This window comes from Aythya marila (assembly GCF_965140915.1).
Source record: "Aythya marila genome assembly, chromosome: 21".
In the NCBI taxonomy this organism is placed as follows: domain Eukaryota; kingdom Metazoa; phylum Chordata; class Aves; order Anseriformes; family Anatidae; genus Aythya; species Aythya marila.
Window position 1 is genome coordinate 7,578,814 of NC_139062.1, and position 23,830 is coordinate 7,602,643.

The window sequence follows — 23,830 nt, forward strand, 5'->3', positions numbered from 1 at the left end:
TCACGCATCCAGGGGGGCCAACCACCCGCAGCTGGTGCCTTCGATGCACTCACCATCTCTGGTACACGTGTTCCAGAGATGGGCTTGCTCCAAGGACCACCTCACTGAGAACCATGGTGTGAATCGGGAGCAGAAACAGGCTGTTTAGACTGAGGATGCTCTGGATCCGAGAGCTGGGAGTTTCATTCATGTTGCTGCTTTTGATAGTGAACCATACGGAAACGGGACTAATATTGTTATCTTATTTCCTAAAGCTTCTAGGGAGAGATCTGATGACAATGTCTGTACTCCTGTAGCAGTCCAAGCATTACCCTTTACAGATCTGGCTTTCACTGATTTGGGGTGCTCATTGCAAGGAAAGTATCAAAAAGCTTAATCATGGGTAAACTCTTACCACCTGCATGGTAAAGATCATAAAGCTGTAGTCTTGCCTCAGTAACTTATTTTGAACAGAGCCTGAAGTGAATTACTTGATGCTGCTCAGGCAAGGGGGTCCCAAACAGCCAAACGCTGCTTCCAACACATATACAATGACTACTGCTGCCACCACAAGTAGTAGGAAATAAGCTAAATGTGTCTGGGAGCCCCAGGCCTAGCTCCAGAACTTGAGCAAAAGCTCCATTCAGCAGAGGAATGCCTTAAAGCTCTTTAGAATATAAAGGATCTCGTGGCTACCCGAGCATTTAAGAAAAATCTGACAACCACCACTTACTGACATGAGAAACACCTGCAAGTTCACAGATGAAACCAAACTGGTGTTGTCTGTAAAAGCTATCCTGCATAAAAAAAAGCCTAACATACACACAGGCAAACCTGCTAAGCAACAGGGAGAACAAGACACCAGGGACAGGCCTGAGACAATGGTAACAAATGAAAGCCATGAACAAAACATGTTTCCAGCCACTGCTGATCCATCACTTCAGGTTTAGCTCAAAGCAGAAAGTTAAAGATGAACTCTTTACACAAAATCCACTTCAGAGATTTGCAAGTGGGATTAAGTAAAAGTTCCTACTTAAAATTTGGTATCATATTTAACCATGCTTTCCTTTCCCTTCCCCAGCCCCAACAGTATTTTGGAGTATTCTGCAGAAAACCAAGAAGTAGCTCACTTGGAGAAGAAAAAATTAAAAAAGCATCTGAAAAGGGCTTCAACACAGCCTCAGTGAGTCCTAATCAGACAGGCTACTACTCACCAAGGACTTCCTGGAAGGCTACGATGGTTATAATGCAGAAGCCATGTCAAGTGCATTTGTTTCATAAACCCTATTCAGGAGCCCTCACTTTTTAAGAGGTATTAAATTAGTACCCCATCAGCTGCTACAGACTTTCTGCAGTTTGCATTTCCACAGCTGAGAGGCTGATGATCCCCCAGACATCAAGATGAATTAGTGCAAAGCAGATTTCTTCATTCTTCTGATCACACCCCCATGCAGTGCATAGAGAATCCATCTTCCATGGGTAAAGGGGGATTAAGAGCCATAATACATGGTTGGTTTGTTAAATACTTTCATCATTAACATTCTGCCTGCAGCAGTTGAGCTTGTTCTTTTGTAGGGGGGGGAACGTGGTGTGGGCAAGGCTAGAAAAAAAACAACCAAACAACTCCTTTCTCCCTCCCCCCGGCCCCCCCTCCAATTAATATCAGCATATCCTCAAATAAGTTAGTACATCTCTTAATTTTGGTAGCACCAAATTCTATCCCTTCCCTTATTCTCCCTATCCGTTATCCCCACATTGTAAACTTAAACACACTGGCCCAAAAGCATAAAAGGGTTTGGCAAAAGCAGGCATCAGCTTTCCCCACGCACACACGAAAACATGCTTCCAAAACCACCCCACACCCTCCCACTCCTTCTGTGAAGTTTTACACATCTGTGGGCACCTACGTAACCTTTAGTAGCTGCCATAAATGTTTCATCAGCGTCACACACATTTGGTTATAAAGCGTAGGAGAGAGAAAACTGGCAAAACCCACAAAGTACATTTAGAAAAGCGGTGTTTTGCGCCTGCACCATACCAAACTCAGTGTGCACCTCATGTCCTGTAACACCACGTGCTGTGCCTTGCCATTGGCAGAACACACAACACGTTCAACTTATTTCACAATCTGCTTTGCGCTGGACAGGGTGGTGATCTTAATGGCTTCTGCTTTTTTATTCATAACATTGGAGCTTATTCTAAAATTTTACATTTAAATAAAAACATTAATTTTAATCCAGTATGCATAATTAAAAGCTATCTTGTCCACACAATGCTAGGACGATTTCTTTCTTTTAAAAGGCCAAATCTAACAAGTGAAACTGAAGAGACAAGTTACTTTGGCTGCAAAGAATTAAAAAATCTGGCTCAACATTCTGCTTGTACATTGTAATGTGTAATTTAGATACGTCCTTTAAAGGAAGAGACACCCCAGTCAGCTACCTCCTCCGTAGTTACGTAGGAACAACAATACTCTTGGCGAGCAAAATGAGAAGAGCAAGATCTGCATTTCCATCCGCTTGTTCCAAAGCCTCGAGAGCTTCTCGCATGGTAAAGCCAGCACCAAGGATTTGATCAACATCAGCCGCAGGGAAAGCAGATGGTGGAGAAGCAGCCAGGGGAAATTCAGTATAGCCAGCAAGTGGGCTCAGTAGTGGTTCCTCACACCCACCCAATGACCACGGACCTTCAGGAGAACTGCTGCTTCTCCCAGGTGCTCCTGTTAATGATGCCCGAACATCTTGTGGTGCATCTTCATCCAAAGCAGTTTCAGAGGAAATAGATGTGTTTTGTTCCAAGGTTGGACTAGTTGGACTCTGATTACATTCTGCCAAAATCTCAGCCTGCTCAGAGCTCTGTTGCTGGTCAGATGTCACTGCAGAAGTCACTAAAATCAAATCACTCTTACCTGAAAACTCCTGAATCTCTAAAGCAGCTTCTCCAATAGCTGACTCCACGTGACTGATAGACCCAAGGTTGTTTTCTGTGCCAGAATCACAAGGCTGGTTTCCCTCTGCTTTTCTACCTTCAGACCTCCCCTTAACGGAGGAACAACTCAGTTTCTGGCCGTCTGGATGTGAGCCTTTTTGCTCGTCTTCAGAAAAGCCCTTCTGCTGTGCTTGCTCTTTGTGAACCATTTCCAGCTGAGAGACTTCGGATGCAAGGAGTTTACATTCTCCTTTACGGCTGATGATCAGGAGTTTGTGAAGCTCTTTCAAGGCTGTTGCTAGAGAGAAACATGGCTCTTCTACAGGTCTTCCTGGATCCGTGTCCTGTTGGTGGATGCTGTGGGGGGAAGAACTTATTTCAGCTGTTTCATTGGACAATTCATTATACTTTGCAGGAATTTCACTGGTGCTTTTGGACTGTGACATATCAGGGGTGATAAGTGGATCACTCAAGGACGTTGCAGACTTCAACGACTCCACCTCCATAGAGGAGGCATCTGAGTTCAGCTCAGATACACTTCCATTCTCAGGCGGCTGCTTCTGCTTGCTTGCTGAGCTGTGCACTTCAGCTACTGACCGCTCAACTACATCTACTTCCATATGCATACAGCTGCAGGAGGCTGACATTTGGATACTCCCTTTCATGCAGGGAAGATCTGCTTTCTCTAGTCCATCTCCTCTCGTTTCTGCAGGAGGATTTGCTGGCTGGCTGGCTGTATGGCCCTCTTCTTCCACAACAGATTTCTCAACCCCACCAACATTGCAAGAAAGCTCTGGGTCAGTTGTGACAATTTGTTTCTCCAGCTGTTCAGGCTTCTCTGATTCTTCGCACGTCTGATGGTCTATGGCAAGCTCGTTCTTTTGCTTCTGTTCCTCCTGTTCTGAAGACAGAGATACATCTTCAATTTGCCCGTGCTTAGCAGTGTTAGTCAAACTATTTTCTTCCCTCACTTCCAAAGGAGGTTCCTGACCACAGCCTTGTTCTTTAGCATTACATTCCATTAGACTGTCAGCAAATGTTTCTTTGAGTGTTTTCTGTGAAGGGCAAGCTGGACTGCAACAAGTTACCTCACCTGTCTGGAGAGAAGGCTTGTTATCTGCCAAGGAAGAGTTTTTGGAAAGATGCTGTAATAAGAGAGGATGTTCTTTTTCTGGGGTTATCCGGCATTCAGTTGAAGACTCAAAAGACTTGACGGCTCTAGGATTATTGGGCTCTGCGAGGCTAGATTCGGATGAGCAAATTGAAGCAGGGGCAGAGACAGAACGATCAAGTAATTGATTTGTGGGATTACAGATCTTAGAACTTTGTCCTGAAGACTGGACTGGATTTTGAAACCCATCAGAAGCTGGTAATGAGGGCATTTCCAGTGAGGTAGTTTCTTTGTCACTATTCTCTATACATAAGACAGAAAGAAAGAAGTAGTTAGAACACAGGAGAACCATGATTTTCAAGTATCTATACCTTCAGAATAGAAGCTAAGACAACAGTTTGCATATCAGCTTGAAAATTACTCACCAGAGCACCGCTCCATTCATATCATTAGCTATTGCAAGAAGTTGTTACAGACTGTCCTGAATACTCCAAGAATAACCAAGTGCAAATCCAGCAACTACGTTCCAGCTGCAGACACTTCATTACTGGCAGTGAAAGACAAGAAGCCAGTTCTAGGGTGCTCAAAGAGCTCACAATTAGAGGACATTTACATTTCAAAGTGAGCAGATATATCTGCAGTCACTGAGATGATGATGAAATCCCAGCATCCCCTTTAAAAGGGCATTTTTCAAAGGAGAGAGAGATCCAAACTCCTCTTGGTGATACAGAAAGCAGGCTTCAATGGGATATACCCACACAGTAGTTAGAGGGGTGCTTCCCAGATGGCTTGCTCAAGATGAAAAGAACTTTAGGTTTTCTTTTAGCCATAAGTTTCTCCTTAATCAAGAGCATAAACCAAAGAACCCCATTACTTTCTCATCAGTGCAGCTGCAGTAACAGCAGCAAAGAAAACTTCTAGCCATACAGAGCAGTTATCTTTATTTTTTTTTTCCCTTCAGCATGTTAAGGCATGTAACAATTAGAAAACAAGATATCCAGAGTTCAGCAAACATCCTCCATATGATTTGTCAGCTTGAATTGAAATTGTGGGTATAAAATTACTTGTCAGTTATTCATTCTTTTTCAACATAATGTTGTTTGCTGTCAACTGGAAGGGAACTAGCTGCCAATTGGTTTCTCTAAGAGCAGGCTATGTTGAAGCAATTTTGATATAAGAGAAGCAGGCAGCCTCCTAGGCTTTAAATACAGAACCCCAAAAGACTGAGGAGTCCACAGGCTCCTAAAGTCAAAAGACAGCTGTTTATCACCAAATTCAAACGTTAGTGCTAATGCAAGGTTTTAGAAGTATTACATAATTGCACAACCAACATGCTTGCTTTCATTTCAGACCAGATAATTATGCAGGACAGATCTAACGCAAACACTCTGGAATTACTGACTTCTAACATAACCGGTCAATTTCAATTTGTTAATCTGCACATGTAGCTATTACATGTTGAACTGTATCTGTTTAAGTTAAAACTGTTAAGAGTCCACTATCACCAAATACTTCCCTACCCTTTAAAATCTTTTAAAAATACTTGTGTCAGAGATAAGCCCAAATAGTGACTCGGGGGAGTTCTAATGTAACTGCTGCGTTAACGAGTAGACTGTTTGAGGAAAACAGTACACATACAACAGCATCAATGGCATTTCAGCTCACCAAATGTACTTTTATTTTATATTAGGACAGAGTTTTCAGCAGGGACTCATGCTGGTTTGTTTTGTGTAAATGACTTCTCTGAACTGTCAAGGAGTTCATTCATTCTGTTGAGGATGACCACTTGACAGAAGCTCAGGTTGAAGAAACAGAAGTAGTTTACATAAGCACCAAGCATTGCTTGGAGAGCACAGAAAGGAAAATCAGAGTTGTAAGGCTCTCCTTCACATGAACAGGAGGGTCCACCTTTCCTAGTACAGACAACACACAGGTTTGCTGCCTTTGGCCAAGTGAGGTCGAATGTTCTTCCACGCTCTTAAATGGAGGAGCTGGTAATTTCACATCATGTGGGTTTCTCCCCAGTACACTTTAAAGTAAGGACAGTCCTGCTGCAGGTAGTGTGAATGTAGTAGTAAAAGTTTACAAACTGATGGCTATAAATACCTGGTCTGTGGCCCACTCCAGCTGCAGTAAACACACACTACATGCATCAAGGCTTCTGACGTTCTGTTTGGATTAGGAAACAAACACACCAAACTTGCGTTAGCATTCAAAGCACACAACATGCATGGTTATAGTCCTGCGACATTGCAGTTCCCCTCCCAACTGTCCACAAAGACAGCACATGAGCAGCAGGAGCTCCTCAGGTTTGCCAACTTCCAAAAGGAGTTCTGCCTAGGTAATTCATTACGTCGAGTCAAAAATAATTCTGCTGAAAAACAGTTGAAGGGCTGTTCTGTATTGTCTACAATGCAGAGTGGTCCAATGCAATGTGGGTGATACTACACACTTGATAAAATACATGCAGCACAAGGCAGATGTCTAGCACTGTACCAGATTGTTCTCTGTACAGCTGCATTCAGGAGCCACTTTTAGTGAAATGAGGTTTGAGATGGCACAGTTCTCAGACTGTGCTCCCAGTGGCTATTGCCTTGTGATGGATCATGCCATCACAGGCAAGACAAGATAAGCAAACGCTGGCTTGCTGCAAATGGGAAGCATAAAGATCCTAGGGCAGAAATTCCAAAAGGGAATACTCCCTGAGGCACTGAAGAGCAAAGCAAAGAACAGACAGCCAGAAGTCAAACCAGCTCAACTGCTTCCTCCTCCCCATGGAGAATGGATGAAGTACAGATCTCTATTGGTAGCACCACACACTGGCTCTAGGTCTTTTTCACCTCAGGTACCCATTTCTTTTATTCTCTATTAGATAAAAAGGTGCACTAAATACTGGGATACCACACCTCTGATCAATACACTTTGTGCATCTGCTGCTTTATTTTATACCACAGCAATCTTTTCTATTGGTCACACACCTGGTCTTAATGCAGTTACAACTTGGCTATGCTACAGTATTAAAAATCTGAAAGTATCCTGCAGATTTTCAGACTGCTCATCTTTCATAAGGGTGGCTGAGAGGCTCGTGACTCGTGACACAGGATACACGTTCAACCAGAAGGGATCTTTTCCTGTTTCTATGTGGTAGCATTATGTTCCCTGCTTCCAAGCCAATCCTTTGGAGAGAAAGCAGAACTGATTACAGACCCAGTGAGTCAAAAAACAGAGTCTGATCAGTCAAACATCAGGGAATTGTAGTCATTTAGGCAGCAGAAGTACCTGGTATTCTGCCAAGCACTCCTCAGCACCATCCTTCCGAGACTTGCTGTCATCCTTCTCCCAGGATATATACAGGAGCTGAATCCTAACCCCATTAAGGATATTGATCCAGCTAGCACCAGAAATGAATTCTTCTCCACAAAGTGCAACATCAGGGATAAATTCCTCTCTATATTAGGAAACGCCTGAGCTGCATATGTGGAGGCAGCGCCTTATAACCAGGCTGTCTGGATGAAAAGCTGCATATGGGGTAAGCTACTTCAATATGCTTCCTACTAAGACAATTGTAGTTTCACTGTCAGTTCTGTAAATCCTCCATAATCACCAGGTTGTTATGAGGGGTGGTGATAGTGGGGAGGACACTGCATATTGGCAGAAAAGAATGAACACTCAAAACATAAATGAAGCATTCATGGAGAATCTAGGAGATCACAGTAAAACACGTAAAACAAACCATGACCTCGCTACCATCTCAGCTGCCTTTCCACAGGTGTTGAAACACCAGGAAGTCAGCTGACAGAAAACATGAGGCTCACAAAAGTAGGTTTCCAGGGATTAAATAAAACTCAAGAATAACCCAGGTGCATTCAAAATGAGAACTTTAATGGTCTACAAATGTACAGTGATTTCTGTTGTACTACTCAAGCTGTTACGAAAAATTACAGGCCTTGTGGGAAGCTGGGTTTCCTTGGTGCTGCATTATGTTCTCTCTCTCTCTCTCTCTTCCTCTGCAGTTTACTGTTCTTTCACTTGTTTTTTCTGGTACCAGCTAGCAGCAGTTAATTGTTTTAGAAAAGAGCAAGAGGGTGTAAGTTAATAGTCTGATATCTCAGAATACAGCTAACAAGATGCCTGCAAGTCAGAGACTTGTAAAAGGTCCAAGGCTTGCAGAGAGTCGATCTAAGCAAGACCTACCTTAATTTTGTGCATTAGTGTTCTACAAGTATTAAGTGAACATACAAAATAGATTTCCTATTCTCATAAATCTTTTACATTCCTCTAGGGCTCAGTATCAATGGAAAATGGCAAATTGCTGACTAGCTTGAACAAAGCCTCATGGTCTTTAGAACAGTATTGGTATCTAAGTAGCTGCAAGTCATCTTTAGACACTTTTCATTTTAAAGCACTTGCCTAAATTGCTTTAACTATAAAGACTTTAAAGACTCACATTTTTCAGGCCAAGAGGTTTGTTTTTTATTTGATCTCTCTTTCAGCAGAGAACTAAGTCCAGCCAACTATGTCTGCAAAGACTCACCTGAAATGGGGGAAGACTGCAAAAAACACCCTTGTCTTCATCAAGCTCAGAATTTTAACGGAAGAACACATTTACATTGCTACATTCTCTCTTCCAGGTTATGTGAAGAGACTTGAGCCCAAGCCATCAAGTCTGACATTTAAGTACGTCAAAACCTGATGGAGCAAGATCAAATCCTTGTTTTTTCTCTTCACTTGCTACAACTTAAGTTAATGAGCATTCTAATTTGGTTTAGAAAGTCAAACATGCAAACCATTTCTTGACAATACACTGAAGACTGGCCTTCCTCTGGAGGTTTTATATCTGTGAAAACTTTCAGGCATAGAAGAATATTGTTCAGTGGGACTGTTAAGTACAATCCTGTGCTTCCCTTGATTATTTGCAGAAAATACACTGTTTACACTTTGGACAACCAAGCAGCAATTGGGAAGTGTTAAAGAAAAAAATAACAGTGCATTATAATATATATTTATATATATATTTTAAAAATGTTATCAGACTTCAAGTCTAATTAGAAGCATGCTATAATTGAAAAAATAGCAATAAAACCACTGAATAAATCAACTTTATCAGCTTAAACGTGATCCATTATGTGTTCTGCTCGCATACAGAAAGCAGAATCTTAGTGCAATACTTTCTAAGGATAAAAAGTAAAGTAAACTCAAACATCTTCCCACCTGCATTAAAAAGAAAAAAAAAAAAAAAGCTATCCTTAACGGTTTTGGAAAAGTCCTAAGAAATACACTTTCTGAGCTGCTTATGGCTTCTCATAATAGTTGGCATAAAGAAATGAATCTCTCCTTTTTTTCAAAAGCATATGCTGAAGTTAAGGGAGGAGTTAAATGGAAAACCTGAGTTTCAGACAGTTTGGCTTATAGCTCAGCTTTTAACTACTTTGGCATCTCCATTTAACTAAAATTTGCAGTTACCAATATCTTCCAGAGCCCAGACCATCTTGATTTGTGCAGCTTACAGATTCCAGAGTAACAGGGAACAAAACTAGGAGAGGAGGGGAAAACTCTCTTTGCAGACCATCTTTATGGCTGGTATACATTAGGATGTCAATTCTGCTGCTGCTTTTGAAATTTAGAGCAACAGTAATCTTTAGTAAGAAAAACAGTTTACCTTCCAAGGGCACAAGCACCATTCTAAGGCAAAAATGCTGAAATAGTACACTTTCTAAAAATTGTCATGAACTTACTTTGTCTTGGAAAAGAAACAGGTGGGCATGAGCTACAAGTTAACACTTATTGCTTAGTTATAGCTCCTCAGAGAGGGGCAGCAACCAGGCACAGATGTACTTTGACACTGCACATTTAAGACCCAAATAGTTGCTGAGTCTGGTATTCCTCCTTTCCAAAGATTTGGACTTACTGCTACAGCTCCCCTACTTTTACATACAGTAGCTATTAGGAACAGGATTTGCAGAGGTCAGCACAAGTGACCCAATGTGAGGCTGCTAAAACACAACGTAACTGAGTCATGTCCCTGACTAGGCACAACAACTTGAACCAGGTGAATGGGTGCCAGAGACAATCACTTATCTCCACACCTTCGAAGACCAAGATATCAGAGCTGGTAGAAAGTTGCAAGGAGAGCACAAATTGAACAGCAAGCACCCCCGAATGCCTTCATGTGGACAGATTTTGCTGTACAGAAAGGAAAAGATAGGTGTAATTAGAAGCCACAAGCAAGAACAAAGCCCCTTTCTCTCTACCTTTTACTCACTGATATTGCATTAGATTACATCTCCTAGGAACTGAGAAAAGGGAGAAGGGGCCTTTCAGTGACTGCCAACAGACATCCTGATACACAGCAAGAAAACTATGCAGATTCTTATTTCAGCTCGGCTTGTTATGGTACCTGCTTCCTCTACGGACTTCTGTATTGCTTCTGCTAATTCCTGGTCCGCAATCTCCTCCGGCCGCACATCTTCCCGCCCGGCCCCATAAGCCAGCCTGGCACACTCTGGGAGCTCGCCCTCCGGGAGGAAAGTGGTCTGAGAACCAGTCGTGCCGATCACTAGTACATTCTTCTTGAGATCAATTGAACACTGTGAAAGAGCATCAAGACATCAGGGGCCTGCATAAGAGTAAGCCAGTTTCCGGAGAAAAAGGAGAAACAAGGTTAAACGATCCATTTCAATGGGCACAGCTCATAGCACCTAAGCAAAGTGGGTCAAGAGCATCAGCTATAAGTAAAGGACCCTACAGGACTTGCTTTGCAATAAATCATTCATTTGGAAAGCTCTGAACATTTCTGATCAGAGCAAAAAACTCTGGAGCAACCAGACACCCTATACATCCATCCACAATGTCTTTGGCATATGTACTACTTTTGTAACTGGCTAAAAAATAATCTATTTTCTCTCCCCAGAAAATCCTAACACATTAACAGGCTTGGCATTTATGTTGTGCTTAGAGCTTCACTTGGAAGAGCCAGTAACTGTTTCAAAACAAGTGTTGATACCTGATGCCTCTTAAGCATATCCAGTCCTAGAAGCATGTCCATGGGCTGCTCTTCAAGGATTGAGAAGGAACATGCCAGGAAATCCCCTTCAATTTGAACCTGAGCTGAAACACAATGGAGAAAAGTTACTGCCTTGCATCCTACAGTGCAACAAATTACCTTCTGCTCTTCCATCCCCTAGGAATGGCTTGTGCAAACGTGCTGGGTAAAACTGAAGCTAGAGCTCTGACATACGGCTTTGGTCGCAAGAAGTCCAGCCATGTGCAAGCCCAAGGGACTATTAGGTCTATATTTGTCTGAGGTAATTAATTGTTTTCAAAGCTGATCTGCTCTAGAGCCTTAAGTACTGCTCACCTAAGCCTCCAAGCTACACTGCTAGAGGAGCAGTGTACAGCTCATTAGAGCACAAATCTAAGCAAGAACAGTAAAGAGGATCATTTTTTTTCAGACAATAAGGACAATCCTCACTCATCCAGAAAACCTGCACACAAACACAGCCAGCCTTCTCCTCCTGGAGGAGTATGAAGCACTCCACCATACTGGAGCCCTTCCTGAGCAACTCACACAGGCCAACAGCCACACCCCAAACAGGAGACACCCTGCTCCTTCACATCAACCCTGCTTTTGCACCGAGTGAGTGGTTTCTCTACATCTGCAGGAGCTGAAGACTCTCTCACCTAAAAGAGAGGTAATTCCATTACAAAAGCATTAAGTGAGACAGAAACCAGATTATTGTGCTCAAGTCAAATGAACGTACTGCAGATGCACTTTTATTTTACTCCATAGGAGTTTCTAACAAATACAGCATTAAATCAGGTGCTCGTTGGTGCCAAGATTGCAGGGAATACAAACTGCTGCTAAAGCTGTCCTAAGAAGAATGCCAGTACTTACCTAAGTGCACTCTGCCAATTATTTTCTGTGTGCCTACACCTTTAGCAATGCCAGCCCACCGCCGATCTACCAGCCTCATTATGTTGCACCTTTCAGCACAAGCTTGGCTCATGATGGTCATCTGGGCACCTACCAGCAACACAATTCATGTTAAGTCTTGACAGGGCATTGCAAAATAAAAGAAACTCCTGAAAGGGCTTAAGATCTTATACTCAGCAGCTGGGAAACCACACTGCTTGCATCAGGCAACTGCATTATGGCATAAAAAAGCTTTTTATGAAGCACAGTGCTTTGAATTTACTGTGTCTACACACAGAGATCAGCATGGACAGTAAAGTATGTGCCACGGTAGAACTGGAACAGCCCCAACTACTTTCCCTTTAAAGCTATGGGTGGGAAGCACAGCGTTAAGGCAGGCAAAGTTTCCCTTTCTGTAAACTGAGATAAGATACACACGTGTCAGTGACCTTTTTTGGCATCGCAGCCATCAGACACCAGAAATTCTCACAGGAGCCTTGATCTGGGGTGTTCAAGCACTCATTTGTGCTGCTTCACAAACCGTCTCCACAATTTACTCTGCTTGCCTTAGAGCCCAAACTGTTCTCAAATTTTAATTAGGTGCTTTAAAATCTTGTAATACAGTTCTTTATAATGGAAAAGGAATACTCTGGGCAAAAATTCTGGAGTGTGTACTCTCTCTCTTAGTGAGGGAAAGAGATTCTGGGGAAAGATGAAAATAGCAGCAATTCACCTGAGTCAACAAAGGCTTTCACTGGATGTCCATTGACTTTACAGTTAATATAAAGCATCACCACCTGACCAAAACTCTCAGGGGCCTCTTCCATCGCTATCGTCATATTTTCTTCAATGTTTTGTTGCCTGAATTTAGTGGAGAAGAGAGAAAAATCAGACGTTCCATCAGCAAAACCTTATAAACATCCTTCCAGTTTACAAATGTAATCCCACCTGCTGCAGTTTGCATCAGCTACAAACAGCATTTTTAAACCACAACAAATACTGCTTCATTAGCTAAACATAGCCTTCTTAGCAGAGGGATTGCTAGTAATGCTCTTGGCTTAATCCAGAGATATCAAATTGCTTCCCCACAGCCAGGAGGGCTGCTCCCTCCAGCACCTTGTGTAGCTCACACGACAGCATTGGAGACGCCTGCACCTGACAACCTTGTGTCGGCAACAAAAACCTGTCACCACAGAGTTAACCTGGAGGACTTATAAGCAAAAAACCTGCATATTTATTAGTCACTCTGAAGAGGCAAACACTGAGGGCATATGATGAAGATGTTGCCAGTAGCTACAACACTGGAATCCCACACAGCAGCTGAACATTAAAATCCTCCAACGTTTCCCTGCTATCTTGCCTTTTCCAGGCATAGCAAGGAGAGGAGATAAGCGAAACTGCAGTGAGAACACCACTGTAAGCACAAGCCCTCGCTGCAAATTCAAGCTTACAGAAAAAACACTTATCAAAAAGCTCATCATGGCCCCTACAGTAATCTTCAAAGTGATGGGTATCTGCAGTGACTGCATCTGAAATAACCTTATCTGCTTCCAACTTTGATGCCACCTCACTTCTCCTCAGCAGGAGGACTGGAAAAGCAAACTCCTCTCATCCATTTTCTGTAGCCTTCCCACAACAGGATGGGTAGATGCGGTTTCTTGGTGGAGCAGGGAAAGAGCTAACAGCAGGTAACAGTGACCTGGCTCACCTGGGAGCACCCTGCTACCCTGCCCTGGCTTCATATACCTGTGAAACAAAGAGCTGCACGTTGTACTGTCTTTTGCTACTCAATCTTAAATCAGTTATGCAGTGATCTGAAACTTCTGTTTTCTCTGTGCTTGATGCTCTGTCCACCTAAGATACACTTGAAGGACAGAGATTTGTGTCAAAAAAGTGTGATGCTTGCATGAGCTCCCGATCAATCTAAGGCAGAGGATACCTGATTAAGCAAGGAGTTCAAGTAACCAGAGAAACTAAATGGGCTGTGAAATTTGGGGACTGCTAGATGTCCAAACTGTTACCTAATAGCTGTACAACCTCAGGCACATCACCTTTATTTGTCCCAATTCTCCCTCATCTATGGAGCAAGAAATGTGTTCCTGTGCCTGCTAGCAATGTTTTATCTATAAATTTATGCAATTTATGCATTACATTTTTCTGCATCGCTATGCTAAGCCTTTATCCGGTACCAACACTTTGTCAGTTATAATGCAAGAATGACTTATTGCAAATTAATTCTGGTTATGATAAACTATGAGCCTGCATCAGAAAGACATTTCTTTACTGGGGACAAAATCATCAGCCATGTTCCAAATCCAGGAATTATCACCCAATTTAAGCAATCAAGTCTCAGCCCAGTGCAAGTACATTTGGAAGACAGAAACAGAGCAAAGGCTAATGAGCAGAACATATTTCTATGGAAGATCTCTTCTGACAACAGTGAAATGCAGAGTCTGGAATTAGCCAGAAATACAAAACAATTAGCAGTAAGCAAAACCGTATCTCGAAGGCAGCTGGGAAGCAACACCCCACTCTTTGTAGAGCTCTGCTCAGACACTGGCACAGGCTCTGTTCTCAGGTTCCAGACATGCCCTGAATAGCACCTCTCAAGGACTTGGCTCAGTGCTTTTCCCAAGAGCTCTTTACTGGTTTCACAGTGGCCCAGCCTTGAGACATCACGCACATGGACAGCGGTGCTGCCGCCATTGTCTGTGCTCAGCTGGATACCTCTAAAGGACGGGATGCACCCGTGCATCCTGATTCCCAACCTTCTCACTTGCAAAGGTGGCTCAGAGTGCTACCCTGCGAGCAGATTGCTCTCTTAAGGCAGGATCTGCTCTCTAAACACACTCCTTGTGTCCTCCAAGGAAAAAGCACCAGGTTGGAAGGAAGCACCCTGTGGAAAAAAAGTGCCACAAAGACCTCCGAACCGAAGCATGCAGGTGGCTTTGGTTTGCTACCTGATGTCTTCTTCTATCTTGGCCTGTGCCTCAAGATCGAAAGGGTCAGCTGAATAGAGTCGGATCCTCTCCTGCTCCCGCCGGGCTCGGTCCTGCTGTTGTTCCAGCAACACCCTGGTGAATTTCTCTGCAGTAACAAGGAGAGACAGAAATGCTTTTTACTGGAAATTACTCTTTACAAATCCAGTTCTGGCACAGCAAGCACCTCTTTTTATGCCAGCACACACTCAGGGATAGAATCAGCAGCACAAGCACAACAAGCTTCATCTGGAGGCACTGTAGATGAACCTCAAAAGGATTGATTGGTGGCAAACTTGGGAATCTGCTGAGATGAAAAACAACTTGACAGAGTTATTTCTCCTACCCAAACACATCGAGACACAGTCAAACTCAACTTCCCTCTCCATATCCTTTTTGTGAAAGAAAAATGGAAGAAAAAAACTCCTGAGACAACAATACTTGAAATTGAGAGCTGCCATTAAAATGGCAATTCTTTGTTCTATTGCAGCAAGAGTTGCCTACAGCATACTCCAAAAAATCTGGAAAAAACAGCAGCTAAATTACACCTGGAACAGAACTCAGGAATAGAAAACCTGCACTCAAGCTTCTCATTTGAATTGTGCACGTGTATTTTGAAAAAACTTCAGACAAAGACAGGAGTGAGATTGCAATAAGATGGCCCACCTACAAGAACAGCTTGCAAAAACTATCACAATTTACACTATTTACAGAATAGTTGTCTGTAGATTCACCAAAAAGCAACCCAAAATTCTAAGGCATAAAAAAATAACAAAACTTACTTTAAACCCAAGCAACACAGGCTAAGACACAGACATTATAATCCCTAAAGCAGAATGTCTATTGCTGTAATCAAGAGGTGCTACGAGGGACACTTGCTTCAGGAAGTTTAACTGCATGTTTTTTAGTTCCCCACTGTTTGGATAGCCTCTGGCTATTTTTTACTGTTTGGATCTGATCACATACATTCCCGAACAGACCTGGCAATAAATTAAGTTCTGTAAACACAGAAGGCCATGGTTTTGCTTCAAGAAATGCAGTTCCCATACAGAAGCTCTCTGGCTCAAAGAGAGTTACATGCCCAGGAAAGCACTGGGCGTTTTTGTGTGTTTGTTTTGTTTTTAATTAGGCTTCTGTATAGCAGGTGTCCTCTAACATGCCTGCGATGCATCCAGCACAGTCACACGGCACGTATCTGTGCATGTATCTGGACATCAGTCAGAGCTGAACTGGACTTGTGCCCAAACACTGACAGCAGCATTACGAAGTGGTGAGAGTACAACCAGATCAAGCCACTTCCTTCTGACATCCCACTGCAGCGCTTTGGGACTAAAAGTGCACACCTGAATCAAAGCTTATGTGCATACCAGACAGAACAGATTGGCTGATTAGCCAGTTCTGGGTGCCTGGCTTAGCCCCTTGTGGCCTGTGCCAGCAGCAGCACATTCTTCTCAAGGTGATAGGAAGAACTTCTCTTCTGCACTACAGACACAACGCTCAAAAGAGGCAGGAAAAAGATTGAGAGCACAACAGATGTCTATTTAACTACAAGAGTATGAGCTGACGTCAGAATTAGAAAATGCAGTAAGCCAACAACATCCATGTGAGTTCCCTTCCAGTGTTCTTTGAGAGATAAATCACTCGGATGTAACCTTGAAAAGGAAGAAGTCTCCTGGTAGATGGTACATCATTCATTTCCTGAAGCTCGACAGGATTTATTTCCTAACTAGGTGCTTGCAGAGGTTTAGAAGCATGTCTTTTAATGTCCCAAACACCACTCTTCATAACAAAAGAGGACTAGAGTTCAAAGCTTCCATCAGATCAAGAATGAGAAACCAAGATCAGCTACCCATCAGCAGAGAAAATGAGGGACACCATACTAGGATTCAACTGTGCCATGTGAAGTGCCCAAAATACATGAGCACTTTCAAGATTAAGAGGAACGTAAACATTTACAACTGTCTGTTGGAAAAGGTCCCTAAAGACACCATTTACTTGTTCTCTTTCTGCTCTCTGATGTCCACTTCTATAGCAGCTAATCACTACAGGGAGAGACGGTCTTACAGTGTACTGCTCCCAGCTGAGGTCTTAGTCGGCTCTGGGGCGCAGCAAATGCAACACCATTACTGGAAGCTGCATTCGGAGAGTCTTAGCACAACAATCAGGAGCTGAGCCACTTGTGTTCACAGAAGCTCAACATAGCCACGCACCTGATATTTCAAAGTAGGGGACAGAAACTATTCAAAAAGCCAAGCAGGAGAAATATGCCCACCTTGTTAGAAATAGTCTCGTTAGAAAAAGAGGAACTTCAGTACTCCCAGCTGACACCTTTTATCAGCAGCATCAATAAGCTGGCAGTGAGCATCCCAGCTAGTTAAAAACCTGTGGCTGCCTTTTATAAGAGCTGAGCTCAAACAGACTCAAAACTGCCTCACACAGATAAAAACCCAACTTACCGAGGTCTCCACTGAGCAGTGCCTCCGCCAGGGGCGGATTGCGCTCCTTCAGCAGGGACAGCTCGTGGGGATTTGCAAGCAGCATCTCCCGTAGCAATGCGGGATTTTCCAAACCCTGAGGGAACGAAGATGCATCGGAAGGCGACGGACGCAGACGCTGTGCTGGTGGCTGACGCTGCTGCGTGGATGTCCCAGGAACCGCAATGCTGCTGAAGTCTATCCTCGGCAGACCTTGAGGGAAAAGAGGTCAAATGCATCAGCACTTCCTATTTACAGTTCTGCTCCAAAAACAAAGTGGAAAAAACATGGAAAGATGTTGGTCTTCATGCTACAATATTAGACCAGATTCTTTGAACAGCAATTCATGTCAGAAACACTGCCACATCCCCAGGTTACTGGGTTAGGAATGCTAGTATGTATTTATGTAACTGCTCTATTCTTCTACCTCGTATGTTTTTTATCCCTAGAATTGCACTTTTTGAATCACAGACTAGTTATTTCCAGCTTCACAAATGTGAATGCCACACAGAGGGATTACAAGGCTAAACCTGATGTCTCTAAGGCACTTCTGAATCTCTCAGATTAAAAAAAAAAAAAAAAAAAAAAAAAGTAGAGAAAAAAAAGAGCAACATTTCTGCAGAGCTGCATTGCAGGTACCAACCCTCCCGTTAAGGCAGGAGGACAAGATCCTCAGCCAGTGCTCCCAAGCCCTTCTCAGCCAGCAATCCTTCTTTTCCGGTCATACTTTTAAGATGTGGATTTGCTAGGACTCACTGCAGAAGGCAGAACAGAGACAGGACCAGGTCTCCATTCACATTATTTGAGGAGCCTCTTGCACGTGTGCACGACTGCATAACTTGGTTTGTTAAGATGCAGCTTCTCTGGGTATTTGTCACAATTCAGGGCACACATCTCAAGAGCCTCTTAATGTGTCTGAGCCACACCGTGCGCATGCTTATTACACCGCTCCACAGAACGGGAAGGGAACAGGCAGTCCTATGAAAATTCATATACCTTTATGCAATCTGCTATTCTGAATTTTCTTTGTTTTTCCATCCTTTCCTGCTTTCTTTTCATTTACTTAGAATAAAAATAATTAAATAACAAGCCCTTTAGCTAATTTTGAAAGTCCCCCACCTCAGTTATAGCCACCCTCCCTTCCTAAGCAGTTTGTCTAGCGAGGTGTTCTTCAGATGCTCGGAGGAAACGTTACCACCACCTTTCTCACCTGGGAAACGGATTGAAGGCCGTGGCTCTACGGTCTCTTTCTGTCGCAAAATCACCACATCCCCGTCTTTCAAGCCATAGGAGGCCAAAGATCTGTTGTTGTCAGTTAGAGGCCTCTCCGCATAGACTATCTGTTCATGGAGAGAACGTAAGGAAAAACAAGTTGCATGACAAAACAGACCAGGATCTTGCTTTTAATGTATTTGTATTTTAGGAAAAGGTTCCAGCAGCTCCTCTGGGCCCACCTCAAGCTTCAGAACAGAAGGCGTGCAACTCTCACCACAGGCACAGACAAGTCCTGCCAAAGCACCTCGGCCTCAGGCACAGAAAGACCTCAACAAGTAAGTGGTTGGACAGGTACCCAGAGTTGGTCTCACCGAAACCCAACAACCATTTCTCAAAAGCCAGCATCTTGGAGAAGGGCTGGTTTCTCTTAATTAGAGGCCAAAATCTTTAAAGGAAAGAATGCCTTGCGTCAGACCTGTTTACCACACGTTCCCCAAATCAAATCTCTATTACCCAAGTCACGGCTGCTTTCTGTAGTGATATCTGCCCCCAGGTCAGCACCTCTTGGCCAAGGCCTCAATTGTGCAGGCAGCATCCATCAGGAGGGAGACCGGACCAGACTGTCCACCGATCAGTGATCTCTACCTTTACCCACAACATGGTTCCCAGAATAACCAGTTTTACAGGGAACTCAGTGATTAGCTCAGAGATTTCTGCTTTACTTCAGTGATGTAACTCCATCCAGACACAAAGATTTAGCACCCAAACATACCAGTCCTGAATCTGCAATCAGTCTGTGGCAAGGAATTAATTTCTTTTGACTATAAAACACAGTCACATAATTTCCTATTATCATAATGTAACTTAACAAGAGGTCCACAAGGTTAAATATAAAAACATATTGAGATAAAAAAATGAATAATCACCATGGAAACATTTCAATTAACATTAGACTCTGTAATACCTACAGATGTCCTCAATTACTCCTGTGCTCCCCTTGAAATTTCAACAGGCAGTAACTGCAGATGAATACCATCAGAGGAGTTACTGACTTCACCAAGCACAGGAACCAGGATGTTCTGCTTCCACAAAACTGTTGCCATTTAGTTAAAACACAATGCATAAAAGTAAAGATGTGCTTTAAAGGAACGAAAGTTCCTGCTTAAGACATGTCTCTGGCATCCTAGACACAGTGTCTGTTTGGCATTAAGGCTTCTGTGCCTTCATCAAAGCACAATGAGACGAGGCAGATCAGCTCAACAGCCTCCTACCCCTGGCAGACGTCCAAAGGAAGAAGTGCTGGAGAACTCAGCCTAACCCTGTTGGGCATACGATCCAATTTGACATTTGCCACGTAATTTAGCAAGACCGTCTCCCTGGTCTGGAAGAGGCTGGTTCAGGAACAACAGGTCTGCCGCAGGTTGGGACTGGCAGAGCCGCGTGGGAGACGCTTTCACAGTACTCGCCTGGACGGGCTGCGACGCTGCCTGATGCTATCGCAAGCAGCAGAAGCACGCTGAAGATCCAAAAAGACAATTAGTGCGCGTCTTCCTCGAAGTGTGGAAGACGCTGCACACTTTGGCTGCTTTACTTCATCGGCTCAGAAGTATTACGCAGAATCCTAACTCCTGCTCCCTGATCGCAGAGATCCATCGTAAGAGGTGGCATCAAAGTAAGAAAGACAGAGGAAGTAAAAGTAATAGCCACGTATGACATAGCAATCAGAACAACCAGGATTTGAGAAATACGCGCAATTAGGAACAAAGATGATATTTCTATCTTCTCATTCACTACACACTTCACAAAATCCATGGCATTGCACTCAACTGGCTTCTGGGTCCCTTTCAAAGCAAACATGGATCCATTTGCAAGCTATATTAAGGCATTCAGTCACTGCTCTGGTGGTTTGCAAGACGTTGCCAGCATTATTAAGGTTAGCTTGTGATGGGAGGAGTCCCAGCGCATCCTCTCACATTACCACGCACACCCTGCCCGACCTGATTCGGCAACGCTGCTGTCCGCAGAGAAAGCAAGCTTGTAATAAATCCCAGCTGCACGCGCAAATCTTAAATGACAGTTTCTCTGTGCAGACGGCCTGGAAGACACGAGCTAATCAGTTTAAGTGAGGTTTTACCTCTGTCATCTTGCTTCATGGGCTGGATTTATGAACATTCAGCCTTCACACCTCAGACAATGAATTAAGTGCCCAGCACTCGCTCCATATCCATTAGCAGCACAGCTTAATGTGCTTTTGACCCATTCCACTTTGCTGTGGAATTAAACTGATTTAATTTTGCTGTACTTTAGATTACCTGCTTTGCAGAACATTTCAGAAAGCAAGCTTGTAAGCTGGCCAAGGCACCAGACACGAGCCCTTCTGGAGGTAACCTGGGTAGGGAAGCTGGCACCAACATCATGCACTGGCCGGATTCTGCACAGTGGTGTTGGGTAGAATGTCTTTGTGGAGCAATCAACCCCACTCAAGTAATCAGCTGTCATTAAAACAAAATCCGTACAGCAAAAACGTTGCTCTTTTAAACAAGAAACCCACAAAGACTATAAATCCTACCCAATGTATACATGGTCCCCCAGGTTTATGCAGGAGAGCTACACCCATCTCCCTCTCAGCCTCTGCTGTTGGGACACCCTGGGGGCCCCGGCCACCCACTTCAATTCCTCTCTGCCTCCTCTCACCTGCCCCACATCTCAAGTCCGCAGGTCGGGATGGCTGAGGACTTCTACGAGGCTGACAGCAAAGCAACCACCACGGGTGACTCAGTGCACCACCATGCCTTGGACCACTGGCTAGACACCCCCAGCAACCATAAATCAAACCCAGCACAGAAACCCCTGTCCAGTTTTTAATTGTGTTTTGGCTCTGAGCCATCTATAGCTTGCAATGTGTGATTCCTGGAGAAACACACTCTATAAATCCTGAGAAAGACCCAAGGTTGAGCGCTGTGATCCCAGCCGTCACAGCCTGCTCCGTGCCATGCCTCGGGACGTGTCCCCCAGCCCGGCAGCCTCAGCTGGAACTGCACAGCAGAGGCAGCTGAGGTCAGGGAACACACAGCACGTAAAGGGAAGGAGACGAAGGAAATAACACCGCTGCCAGAAGAATGCCGACAGCCTTCCTCTCCTTCTCCAGAAAAGGCGCCTCCACGTCATGAGAAGGAAACCACAGTGAGCTGAATTATTTCCCTTCTGCTGTCCCTGCTGCAACTCCTCTTATCAGCACAGCCCACCAGTCGCCGTGCCCGCTATCTCCCGGCACCCTCCGATCCGCCACAACACCAGCCAAGTGCTTCAGCGCTCACCTCCGCCCCAGAATTAATTTTGCAGGAGATCACAGAACAGGACTCGGTTAACCCTCTGTGGTCTGCTCCACCCTGCGCGGTCCTTACATCTCCCCTTTGTGCCGGGAAGCCAACGGCATACCCACAAAGCGACACGTGCTGTGGGTAAGGAAGAGCTGTAGCAAGACCCACACTGTTACCTTCTTGTGGGGGGTGGTTTGGGCACTCAAAATCTTACTGCACAACAAGCTACTTCACCCATAAGTTGTAGTCTCACAACTTACTTCCTACCGAAGGTCCAAAGAACGCTAAACAAACACCGGGCAGAAAGGGTAGATAAAGGAACAATAAACATACGCTTAGAAAATGCTAAGAAAGGAAAGATGATAACGCACACACAGAAGTCAGTTGGGCAGAACGAGAGCAAAGGTGCTACCAAAAAGGACGGGGTTGATCCGTGTTATGTGCAGTCCGTGCAATGGGAAATCTGCAGCAATTTAATCACAGCAGAGCACAGGCTCTAAGCAAAAACTCCCAGCAAAAGTAAGCACAGAAGCACGGGAAGGACGCGACCCCTCGTTATCCCAAAACAGAGGTAGAGCCAGCAGCTCACCGTGATGCAGGAGAGCCCGGGAGCTGGCCGGTAGGGAGGCAGGAGCCTCTCTGCCCTCAGCACTCGCTCTCCTTCCACCAGAGCTTCTCCCCTCTACAACCCCCCCACGGCCCCGATTCTCTGCCCCTGCCTTGCAGCCAGCCCCGCGCTGTCCCCGGGCTGCCCGGCACAAGCCGCCGCCCGCAGCCGGGCCCGGGCCGCGAGGGCTCCGCTGGGGGCTGCCCGCACCGCCTCGGAGCCGGGGGGAGCCCCGGGGCCCGCTCCCAACCCCCCCCCCCCCCCCCACCGGGACACAGCCGCGGCCGGGCCGGGCCGGGCCCGGAGCCCACCCCCCCCCAGGGGCCTCCCTCGCGGCCGGGCCCTGACCTGGCTCTCCGCCGCCGGGATGCCGGACTCGAGCTCGCAGAGCGCGCGGAAGTTCTGCAGCTCGAAGTCGGCGTCCACCTGCAGCGAGAAGGTCAGCTCGCTGCGGTCGCGGCGCAGGCAGAACACGGTGAGCAGCATGGCCGCCCCCGGCCGCCCCCCGCCGCCGCCGCCGCCAAGCGCCGCCGCCCGCCGCCAAGCGCCGCCGTCGCAAAGCGCCGCCCGCCGCCCGCCCCGCCCCAGCGGCGGGGGGCGGGGCCTCGGGGGAGTGGGTGGGGCCTAGGGGAAGGGGCGGGGCCGCCCCGGTGCTGGGGGGGCACCCCCCGAGGTCTCTGCCCATTCATTCTGGGGGAAAACGAGGGCAGGAGGCAGCTACCGCACAGCCCAGAGTGAGGGGGGCAAACGCACCGGGCTGCTTCCCCCGTCCCCAGCACACCCAGGGCTGCCCCAAGTCCTCCCGGGGAGCCCTGTGGGAGCAGGGGGCTGTTGAGATCCCCGGGGTGCCCCCAGCACCGCAGGCTTTCCAGCTGCCGCCTCCCCTGAGAGCCTTCGCGCTGCTCCAACACACCCGCGCCTCCCACGAGGCTGGAGGAGGCTGTGGGGAAAGGCTGCAGCAGGGCTGTTGTTGCCATGCCGGGGTATTTTTTTTCCCCAAGCGGTGAGAAACATGAACGTTAATTTGCTTGTGAGGCTCCCAGGAAGGTAAAGGAAGGGGTGCAGCAGGATGGGGCAGTGCCCTCAGGCAGCAGTGAAACCCCCGCCTGCCCTGCAGGTACACCGCTGCGGGGATGGACTGAGACACGGAAGGATGACACGGAGGCCCAGGAACAAAGCAGCAGGCAAGGCGATGCAGCCCGTGCCGTACGTCACCCCCGCTGTACCCGCTGCTTTCTGCACCAGGAGCAGGGTAGGATTCGGCAGCACAGGCAGCGCTCTCCTCCAACCTCCTCCCACGTGCTGA

The 23,830-nt window shown here is 45.5% G+C and overlaps 1 protein-coding gene across 4 annotated transcripts; it reads right to left on the reverse strand.

The window, feature by feature from the left end:
• Window positions 1-679: 679 nt before the first annotated feature.
• DDI2 (DNA damage inducible 1 homolog 2) lies at window positions 680-23,057 on the reverse strand. 4 transcript variants are annotated; one of them, XM_082777153.1, is made up of 10 exons: window positions 22,873-23,056; window positions 18,593-18,722; window positions 17,365-17,595; window positions 14,891-15,017; window positions 12,664-12,791; window positions 11,913-12,041; window positions 11,022-11,125; window positions 10,416-10,605; window positions 6,125-6,187; window positions 4,184-4,321 (listed from the first exon to the last, which is right to left on the reverse strand). In XM_082777153.1, exons 1-9 carry the CDS (start codon window positions 23,008-23,010, stop codon window positions 6,171-6,173), a joined length of 1,194 nt encoding a protein of 397 aa, XP_082633279.1. In that variant the 5' UTR covers window positions 23,011-23,056; the 3' UTR covers window positions 4,184-4,321; window positions 6,125-6,170. The 4 variants fall into 4 exon arrangements, with proteins under 4 accessions (XP_082633276.1, XP_082633279.1, XP_082633277.1 ...); XM_082777152.1 differs by lacking the exons at window positions 4,184-4,321; window positions 6,125-6,187 and adding exons at window positions 7,776-8,066; window positions 10,105-10,201; XM_082777150.1 differs by lacking the exon at window positions 6,125-6,187 and having other exon boundaries at window positions 680-4,321; window positions 22,873-23,057.
• Between the last annotated feature and the right edge of the window lie 773 nt (window positions 23,058-23,830).

Excerpts from the sequence above, each read along its gene's own strand:
- DDI2 (XM_082777150.1), bottom strand. The coding sequence starts at position 23,010 with ATGCTGCTCACCGTGTTCTGCCTGCGCCGCGACCGCAGCGAGCTGACC. Across the intron at positions 15,018-17,364 it reads ACTGCTCAGTGGAGACCTCG|AGAAATTCACCAGGGTGTTG; the intron begins GTAAGTTGGGTT and ends TTGTTACTGCAG. Across the intron at positions 4,322-10,415 it reads GAAGTCCGTAGAGGAAGCAG|AGAATAGTGACAAAGAAACT; the intron begins GTACCATAACAA and ends TCTTATGTATAG.